Genomic DNA, 10,474 nt, shown 5'->3' with positions numbered 1-10,474 from the left:
ATTATTATTATTATCATCATCATTATTATTCAGTATGCTTGAAAATGAAGAATCATGTCAAACTTGTTGTTTTCTGAACCCCCCATGATCTCTGACCTTGTTAAACTGATGCACGTGGAGAGTTTGTGGGTGAAGCTGAAGTACTTCCAGGTTTACAACAAACTGTCACCGCTTCAAACTATTATATATTATAGATTTTTTTCATTAAACAATATTACAAATGTATATACTGCACTGTCGTTATATATTTCCAGGAAGTGAATCAAATAAAAATTTTGTAAAGTGTAAATTTGTCTTTTCATTCCGACTTCTTGTCACGTGACCCGGAAGTGCTTCATGTTGCTAATGTTTGTAGCATCTGTGATGATGAACTCGTGTTGTAATGACCCTCCAGTGGTACTCACCGCCAGCAAATATGCGAAACGCGACAGTGTGAGTGCTACAGGAACAATTCTACCAGTATAACGATGTTAGTAAATGTAGCGGTACTAGCAAATGTAGCCTTACACTGATAATTCATAATGAAAGTTGCTGCTACATCATGGAGAGGATGAGCTGCTAACAGGAGCTTCTCTAAGTAAGACTTCTTAACTGCTAGCTAACAGTGGAAAGCACCAAGTAAGGCGCAGATACACGTGAGGAGCTCAGTGTAATTGTGCTTTTGTCTGTCACGATGTTGCTGTGTAGATGTGTTATCTTCAATAGTGTTGCCAAGTTAAGAAAGCAAACAGCTTTGACACAAGTCAGAAGATTTATTCAGTGGAAAATGTCAGACGGTTTAATGCGAGATGGAAACACAACCACAGCAACTGTCATGGCTACTAAGAAAAGGAATCTCAGTTTTCCCTCTTCAAGGTGTCTGTCAAGGTCAGCCGAGGAGGCAAAAGCTCGAGTGAAGAGAGTTTCAGTAGAGGGCAACATTGGTGAGATCATTATAGCTTCTCCACGCTTCCACCAAACTGCTTGTGCTAAGCTGTGAGTGCTGGTAATGATCTGCTTTATGTTCTCCCAAATTACAGCTGTTGGAAAATCAACCTTTGCAAAACTCCTGCAGTCGGCTTGTTCAGACTGGGAAGTGATGGCAGAACCTATCGACAAGTGGCAGAACATCAAGAGTGAGACCTCCAAGGTGGGCACAGTCACCTCTTCATGTTTTTACAACAAACATTAGAGGAGGACAAACTGATATCCAGCATGCAACAGAAGGGAGTACACCTCATGTGCAGCATTAGTTAAATGTCAAAGGATTCAGCATTTCATTGCCTTACACCAATTGCATTACTCCTAAATTCAGCAGTATGGTATTTGCTGTTATGTAAACAGTTTGTATTTGGGATAGGCTCCAGTCCCCCGCGACCCTAGTGAGGATTAAGCGGCGTATAGATAATGGATGGATGGATGGAAAAATACAGATCCCACAGTAGTAATCAGTAAACTTTTCATTGTTTAGATCCAAATCTTTCATTTCTTTCAATACTCCATATCCTTCTTTAGTTTTTAAGACGTACACAATTCTCCTTAGCGTTGAGGATACTGAACTTCTGGAGAGATGTTCTGTTATTTGTCTGTTTTTGTTTTAGTGACTGTTTGCTGGAGGTGTAATCTTGCTCTACTTTTCTCTTTAAAATGCCCCAGAGGTGATTAATTTGATTCAAGTCAGGATACATACTTGGCCAGGTCATAGTTTCCCTTTGAAACTCTTGTGTGGCAGTGTGTTTTGGATCGCTATCGTGCTGGAATAATCCTCATCTGCCACACTTTGTTGGCCAGTATTTTAGTATATCCACAGACATTCATAGTACCATCCCGAAGTGTCACATGCTCAGCACCTTTTGCACCCATTCAGCTCAGTATCATGACACTTCGGGACTGTCCATTCTCTGTGGTCCTGGCTGATGAGTGGTAACACGACTCGTTCTTGATCACTGCTGCAGCTGCTGTTCTTTGTCACATTTTTAGTTGGCTTCCCAACCTCCTGTATTCTTTTCCATTTCTGTGAAGTCTCACAACCAGATTTTTCAGTTCCTCCATCAGTTTATTTTATTTCATTTTATAGCCATGTTCACACAGTTAGGCTAATTGGAAATCACACCTGTACACTTTTTTTTTTTTTTAAACATTGATAGTGATAACAGATGTATTTACTTTTTCACGTTGAGTTTCTAGTTTGCGGCCTGTATTTTCAATATAGCATTTTAAAAGTGTCTCTTCTTGATTGTCCACAAGAGGAAATACTGTGACTGTCCACTTAGAAATAATGGAATCATTGAGAAATGGCACAATGTTAAATCACACAGAGGTGTAGTCAACTTTGGTGAATACTGTATCATCAGTCTCCCTGCTTGTGTCTTTAACAGGGAAGCGATGCGCCTCCCCAGTCGACTGTGAGCAACCTGCTGCAGATGATGTACCAGGACCCTCAGCGCTGGTCGTATACGTTTCAGACGTATTCCTGTATGAGCCGGCTGAGAACACAGCTGCAGCCTCCTCCAGCTCGCCTGCTCAACCTGGAAGGAACACCTGTCCAGGTGTATGAGCGCTCAGTCTACAGCGACAGGTGAGTGGTCAGGGCAGGACCATGAAAATGAAATCGCGTCGGGGGTCTCTAGTTCTGGGTCCCTGAATTAATTATGTGGTGAGAATGTTTTACCAAAACGATTTCAAAGAGCCTGTGATTGGCAGCTGTAGACTTACTGTTCCCCCCAAAGAATCATGTTATTACAGTATTATTACTGTAAATAATTAAAGGTGTGATCAGGGTTGAATATGACTTTATCAGCTCATTGCACAAATGCATCCCCCTTCATCATTTTTGCATAAACTTAAACTTGATTCTGTTTTGTCAGATACATCTTTGCTCTCAACATGTTTGAGCTGGGCTGTATCAACACTACAGAGTGGGCAGTCTACCAGGACTGGCACTCCCTGCTGGTGGAGCAGTTTGGACACCAGGTGGAGCTGGAGGGCATCATTTACCTCAGAGCTCCACCAGAGGTATGAATTCGATATTGCATGCTCTGGATTTCTGATGAAAATGAAATGACTCATAACAGTTTTGTATATCTCTCAGAAATGTATGGAGCGTTTGGAGAAGCGGGGAAGGACAGAGGAGAAAGGAGTGCAACTGGACTATCTGGACAAACTGCACACTCAACATGAGAGGTGGCTGGTTGAGAAAAGCACCGAGTGAGTGATGATGAGATCACATGTTTGTGTTGTTTGTGCTCTTCATGCCTTCATATTTTGAATATTTCCAGTGACCACTTAAACATATAGAGTGAAATATTTAAAGATCTTCCTCAAAAATCAAGTTTTTATGTTGTGCAGATGAACATGTGGTGTTTTTTTATATCCTGGGAGACATATTGGGAATGAAGGAAGCCATCAACGCCATGGCTGAGCATTTCTACCTTGACAATGCAGCATTCTCAAAAACACACAGTCAGACTTCTGGGGTTTCATATGTAATAAAGCTAAGAATCCAGTCCTGTTATCTTGAGGTGGAGCTTTTTCTATCAGTATTCTTCAGAATCGAGGAACGCTGAATTGTTGAGAGTGCAGTTTAACAGCATAAATAGCAAGAAAGAAAAAAGAAAAGTTGACTGCGTTCATCATTGATTGTCCAAAAATTGTAACAACCAGGAATCAATACATTTTTTGAATAGCCCACAGATGTTACCAATACCAAGAAAAAAACTATTGATTCTACACACTATAGAACTTTTACTGCTTAAGTCATTTCCATACTTGTCTCCTTGATCTACTCTGTGTAAACACAACCTTCAATTCCCCTCAGTTCAGCTTAAGTCCTTTCATTTTTGTAACTGTTGGTTGCAGCCCAATCACTTGTGGCCTCACGGTTACACCACAGGGCACAGAGTTTGTTTTTTACAGCTTCTGATAAGAGCACATATGCAGTTCTTGGCACATTTTTAAGGCAGATCAAAACTGTTGATGAAATATCCTTATTTTAAAGAAGAAAATCCAATGATTGATTCTGTTTTCCCCATTTCCAGCTCTGATAAATAGTGTATTCTTGATATTTTTTTAAAAGCCTGTCTTTCAAACCTTTTGCAGGGTTTTGTGTTTCAGAGTTAAATCAATGACTAGAGAGACTTTAAAGTTACTCTTATTAGTTACAGGATCGGTCCATCTCATCAGAATGCAGACATTTTGTTCACATTGTTAACATAAAATAAACATACTGTATAAACAAACTGTTTTAAATATTGATTTGCAGCTGTTATGACATGGTATTAATCTGGCCAGAGTCTGACGTGAAATGATGAAACAAAAGATGATCCTCCTGATGCTCCTCTCAGATTTTTGTTTGACAATCACTTTTTTTTTAAAATCAGTTTCTTTGCAGCTGTTTGTTGCCTCTCTGTGAACAGATGACGGTCAGCAGTGTGTGGTCTGGAGACTCGTCATAAAGTGTCTGATACAGCTTTGCTCTCTCTTTTCAGAGTCCATTTTGAGAAGTTAAAACAGATACCTGTCTTAGAACTCGATGCCAGCGTGGAGTTTAAGAGCGATCCAGAGGCGCGGGAACAATTTATTACAAAGGTATGTTTGTTTGCTGTATGCCTTTTTGACCTAACAGCTGCTGTGCCAGAGTCGACCACATGAGGGCCCTGTTCTAGTGTTTAATGCACCGTTTCTCAGCCCGACATTTGTCCTGACATGTTTTTGTATTCTGATCGGATGTTTCTGATCCACTGTGATCCTAAAGTACCTTTTCATACGCAGGTGAAGAACTTCTTCAATGCTTTATGAGAAGTTGGTCGTCAGCAACCGTCCACTGTTGGAAGGAAACCGCTCGGACCTCATTCAGTCAATCGTGTTGACATTTAGCTAACATATAGATACATCAGCGTTTCTTCAAGTGAAGGAAGTACAAAGCAATATAAGACACACTTCTGCAAGACCGTACTACATGAAACCCAAAAACTGTTTGTCTTTATATGAATGTGTTACTTCTTAGCATTCTACTGCTACGTTTTATTTCCTTTTTTTTTCATTTATTTGTTGTGACGCATGGTTTATTTATAAAGTTACTGCTTGAACTGTACTGATCATTTCTACTGAGATCTTCAGAACTAAAAATAGCTCACAAATGTCACTGAAATACAGTCAGTACAGCGATTTTAAAGATTTTATGAAGCATAAAGTAAATCTTTACGAGAACAGTTGGAAATAAGGTTCACTCTATAAGTAATGTTTTACATATTTCTGGAACAAGCATATAAAGCAGGTCATGTTTCAACCTGTTAATAAATAAAAGTGTGCTTTTTGTAAACTATTGTATTTGTTGTTTTATTCTTATAATCCTTGTTTGCAGTATTTGCTTTACGTTGCTATTGGAGAGGTGCTAACGGTTGAGCAATACATACATTTAATACACATTTACATTTCAAAAGGATTCGGTTTCAGACTCACTACAAAAGGTCAGGTAGTTTGGCGGGACAATGACCTTGGCTAAATGTTTGCTTTTCTCCGGCCCTCTGATGTGCTCTGGTGATCAGAGGGGCCGTTCAGATGCCTGGAGTGGTCAGGGGTCATCAAAGGGCAGCTGTCCTCTATAAAAGGCCTGTCTGGAGCTCCGTCTGCACGGGGCATCATTTCAGCCTGAGACCAGCTGGAGGAAGGAACAAGATCTTTGCTGCTCTCTCATTCTCGTTAGATTCTTGTGAGTTTAAAATGGAAGTCCTTACAGTTTTCTGCACACTGCTCCTCTGTTTTTCTGGAGCTGTTTTCTCCACTCAGGGCCACAGATATCACACAGGACCCGAGAGCAGCTTAGCTTTCAGAAATCTGTCGGGTAATCATCGAGGCAGATATCCTCTGTACATGATGCAGCTGTACCGCTCCTTCAGGACCGCTGATTTCTCCTCGTCGTCGGCTGTCAACGCCGATACTACGCAAAGTGACGACCTGTCGGCGCATGGATTTGATTCTGTCCTAAGTCTGTTGGCCAGAGGTGAGTAGACGGGATCTAAAACATGCTATATATTGTGTGGAATAGTTTCTTTTCATTGCATTCTGTGGTTGGTGCATTATCTGTGTTATCAGACCTTCCCTTTTTTACAGCCCAGCAAGTGTCAAAATGCTTATTCAGCTTTAAAGGCTCTGTTTTATGTGTGTGGGGGTGTATATTAGCCCTTAGACGTCCCTGCACAGGGGGGTCCAATACACATCCTGTCCTCTTCACCCTCTCACTCCAGTGTTGTGACATTTGTCCAGGGATCTGCTTTGCCCAGATGCATCCAGACTCCTGTTTGCTGATTGGAATTCTCATCTACGTGTCTCATTTTTAGGTTGCCATCAAGTGGGCGACAGATGGACAGTCACATTCGACATGTCATCCATCTCTACCAGTGAGCTCGTCCAGCTGGCAGAGCTTCAGATCAGACTACCAGCTTTCTCTGCCTCTCAGCGTGCCACCGTGGATTTATATCACTCCCGGAAGCAGAGCTGCGATGGGGACGGCGCATCGTGTCAGGAGGAGCAGCTTTTCTTGGGGAGCTTTGACACATCACCCAGCAGCGCAAAGTCTTCCTGGAAGGTGTTTAATGTGACTGCTCTTTTAAAATACTGGCTCTACCAGGGAGATGAAGTGCTGAACCAGGAGGCCTCAGGAGAACCAGATGCTGGGAGCGGTGCTGGGGATGAAGGGAAGACGACTGAGAAGTCCCTCTTCAAAAATTTGGGATTGAGGCAAAGAAAAATTCATCATCCAACCACAAACCGGGTCATGATGGTCGTCTTCTCCAAACAGAAACAGCCCGGGGAAGGCCACGAAGCATACAGCCTCATGCATACTGTGGAGAACTCCAAGTACGTGACCACGGACAGAGTCAACGGTGAAGGTCAAAGTCGGCGACACAAAAGGAACAAGATGGAGAGGCTGCGAGTGGCTGAAGGAGCTGCTCCCACTGTGACACCAGCAGCCGAGCCGCTCCAGAAGCCGCTGTGTCGGAAGGTGGACATGTGGGTGGACTTCGAGCACATCGGCTGGGACGAGTGGATTGTGCATCCTAAGCGCTACAATGCATTTCGCTGTGAGGGAGAGTGTCCGGCACCACTGGATGAGTCCTTCCGTCCCACCAATCACGCATACATGCAGGTAAGATGACGACTGGACTTTTTAGTCCCACTAACTTGTGAAAATCTTTAACAATCATCAGGTTTTGAGGAGTTGCCTATTGTGCCTAACGCAGATGACTATTATCATTTTCAGAGCCTCTTACGACATCACCACCCAGACAGAGTGACCTGTGCGTCCTGCGTGCCGACACGCCTCAGCCCGCTGTCCATGCTGTACTACGAGAGCGACGATTTGTCACTGCGGCATCACGAGGACATGATTGTTGAGGAGTGCGGCTGCCACTGAAGACCCGCCATCACATCACCGCTGACACAGAAACTTGAACTTTATTGCAACTGTTGTGATGTAAACTGTACTATTAAAATATCAAACTAAGAGTTCCTCATCACAACAATCAGTAACAGCAGACTTGTTAAGGTGGAATGACTCAAGATTATTTTCAGTGCTATTGAAACATAGTGTTCTTTATCTTTAGTAAGAATTAAGCACAGTTCTGCAAATGTTATATGTTTTATCCATTATTTACATTATCTATTTATACACTATCATGTATATTTTGTACATAAAATATGACAAATATATTAAAATGTTTTATTTTGACATACATGTGCTGTTTTGTGTTTTCTTTTTCTTTTTTTGGACTCAGCTCTTTGAATATAAAGTGCTTCATTTTCTGAGTTTGTTGCCTTAAAAATATATTTACCAGTGGAAAATTGATAAAAGTACAAATTTCAACAACCATATTGTAAAAGTAAAATATGCAAGTGCTATAAATTAAGTAATATTTGAGCTTTAGCTTAATTTAAAGAGTATTTATTTGCATATAAGATTTCACATGGGGCTGCAAGGTGGCGCAGTTGGTTAGCACTGTTGCCTCGCAGCAAGAAGGTCGCCGGTTCGCATCCCGGTGGGGGCACCAGGATCCTTCTGCGTGGAGTTTGCATGTTCTCCCCGTGCAGCGTGGGTTCTCTCCGGGTTCTCCAGCTTCCTCCCACACAGTCCAAAAACATGTTGAGGTTAATTGGTGATTCTAAATTGTCCGTAGGTGTGAATGTGAGTGTGCTTGGTTGTCTGTCTCTAAGTGTAGCCCTGTGATAGACTGGTGACCTGTCCAGGGTGTCCCCTGCCTTCACCCTAAAGTCGGCTGGGATAGACTCCAGCCCCCCCATGACCCTAGTGAGGATTAAGCGGTGTATAGATAATGGATGGATGGAATTCACATGGTTATATGGTATGGTTTTTCTACCAGTTTTATTTTTGAATATATAAGCTGCTAGTGGCAGCTTGTTTTGTGTCAGTGTTATCTGTAGACACTTACATGAATCTATAGCTAATATAGAGAATGAAATACATACACTTTGCTCTTCATGTGCTTGAGTTAACAAATGTGTTTGGATTAACAACAATCGCTCTTCAGAGGCTCAGTCTGCGCATCTACATCTTAATCCCACTTACCACAGTTTAGTATATTTGCCTTTCTCACCTCACCAATCCACATCATGGGCCTTTTACAGTAAGCCCATCATCAGAGGTCATTAGTGTCCTCCCGGTCAGGCGTCTTTTGTTGATTGTGATCAACAGGCACACTGGGTGGAACGACAAAAACCATTCTGAAGGATGGATCAGCGGGGGAGAAAAAAAGCAGTAGTACTTGTTTATCTTGGAGAGGAGGGGGTTGGAGTGTCAGGAAGCAGAGGTGACAAGGGGATATTTAGACCCCAAACAAACAGAGCAATGCGAGGGAATGCAAAAGACTCAGTATGTGAAGGGTGAAGCTACTGTGGAGGAAAGACAGGATGAACTGGAACTGCTCAGCTGAAACTGTTCAATCCACACAATCCAGACAAGAGTCTGAATTCACGTCCAACTTTCAGGTTTTTCAGCTCAAGCCTTTTCCCTAATGCTACTACCTTTTAGCGTTTAACCACTTAGAGGCTTATATAATCAGAATTAAGTGGTTTTTATGCTTAGTTCTTAAAGTTACTGTTTGTGCTCAGGGGTTATACTATGACAACGTTCTGTAATGGGCCTTTTACAAAAGCAAAAAAACACAGTAACAGGAGAAACATCATGTGACAGTTCTTATACATCCAACTAATCCTGAACAAATGTTTCACTTTACCAGAGATAGTTGCAAAGTTTGTCACAATAATGATCTTGTCTTACACTATATGTGATTTATGATGATTTATTTTGTGAATTAATTCAGGATGTATTATTAATTGCTCATTAATAACAAATGATCTGTAATTTTATGTAATTAATACCTCATCAATTAAAAAAAAATGTAATTTCACACTTATTCTACACATGAATTAATATGCCACCAAATTAGCTGGATTTCAGTTGTATTTAAAGCTTGTGTATTTGCTTCAGCGCCCACAGCCCCTCCGACTACCACCTCAGATAACCCATTCATATGCATTCACACCAGGCAAGGTGGGTGAAGTGTCTTAGTGTCTTGCCTAAGGACACAATAACCATGATACAGGCTACAGGGTGGAATCAAACCGACCCGCTCTACTACCTGAACCACAGCCGCCCCTTTGCTTTTATATCACTGCCATCCGGCTTGTGTAATCATTTGAAATGCTTCTGTTCGTCTTTTTCTGCCACAGAAATATGTCATGCACATGATCAGTGAACTAATAAGCAGGTACTTCAGGCCTCAGAAATTCACCAAACCTTGTGATCATCACTTTAAGTCCCCGTATAATTTATGGTTTAGTTATACCGATTTATTCTTTTGAGAACACGGAGATCTAAAGCCTCTCTTTCTGTGAGAGACTGCAATGGATAGGTCACCGGTCCATCACAGCCCGAACAAAGCTGCTGGTAGTGATAAATGAGGATAATTTAGTTACCGATCCACCTGACTTGCAAATCTTTTGGAAGTGGAAATACACAAAAGAACTTGGAGAACGTTCAAACAGTAAGGAGTGGTGCTGCCAAGGAACAGGTGAGTAATTTAGTGCAGCACATCCATCTGTTCAAGCACTTTTATTTCATCCAGGTGCTGAAAAACCTCAGATAATGAAATCTTCAAAGTGAAAGCCACTTTACAATTAACTTAGAAAAACGCAGGCACAGTGAATCAACAAGGTGCCAGGGATGGAAGTGGAAATGTTGAATGGAAAGAAGGAGTTTCTCCCAGATATGTGCAGTTGTATATTGACCTCTCTTTATACAGTCCACTGACTGAGGTTATCAGCCACAAGTGAGCTGCTTGAGGAATTCTTCTGATAGGACTTGTGCTGAATCAGGGCATCACAGCAGGCTGCTGAGCAAGTCACCACAGATTTATCACTCTGAAACGTATATTAGCTTTTTACGTGAACATTTTAACTGCAAAAAAGTGCAACTGTG

At 41.7% G+C, this 10,474-nt stretch overlaps 2 protein-coding genes across 3 annotated transcripts; both read left to right on the top strand.

Moving 5' to 3' along the window:
• The first annotated feature begins 338 nt into the window (after positions 1-338).
• On the top strand, positions 339-5,302 carry dguok (deoxyguanosine kinase). Of its 2 annotated transcripts, XM_008305588.1 has the most exons (8): positions 339-432; positions 856-923; positions 1,020-1,129; positions 2,358-2,557; positions 2,847-2,994; positions 3,071-3,186; positions 4,467-4,566; positions 4,750-5,302. In XM_008305588.1, the coding sequence occupies exons 1-8, from the start codon at positions 383-385 to the stop codon at positions 4,774-4,776; spliced, it is 819 nt and encodes a 272-aa protein (XP_008303810.1). In that variant the 5' UTR covers positions 339-382; the 3' UTR covers positions 4,777-5,302. The 2 variants fall into 2 exon arrangements, with proteins under 2 accessions (XP_008303810.1, XP_008303809.1); XM_008305587.1 differs by having other exon boundaries at positions 359-923.
• Positions 5,303-5,700: 398 nt separating this feature from the next.
• LOC103375337 (nodal homolog 2-A-like) lies at positions 5,701-7,560 on the top strand. Its single transcript, XM_008305586.1, has 3 exons — positions 5,701-5,980; positions 6,318-7,126; positions 7,241-7,560. The coding sequence occupies exons 1-3, from the start codon at positions 5,701-5,703 to the stop codon at positions 7,391-7,393; spliced, it is 1,242 nt and encodes a 413-aa protein (XP_008303808.1). The 3' UTR covers positions 7,394-7,560.
• Positions 7,561-10,474: the final 2,914 nt, after the last annotated feature.

The sequence above is a fragment of the Stegastes partitus genome, unplaced genomic scaffold (genome assembly GCF_000690725.1).
Source record: "Stegastes partitus isolate 25-593 unplaced genomic scaffold, Stegastes_partitus-1.0.2 Scaffold2556, whole genome shotgun sequence".
NCBI classification, from domain to species: Eukaryota; Metazoa; Chordata; class Actinopteri; family Pomacentridae; genus Stegastes; species Stegastes partitus.
The sequence above is the reverse complement of the archived record's forward strand: the minus strand, read 5'-3'. Positions and strand labels throughout refer to the sequence as shown.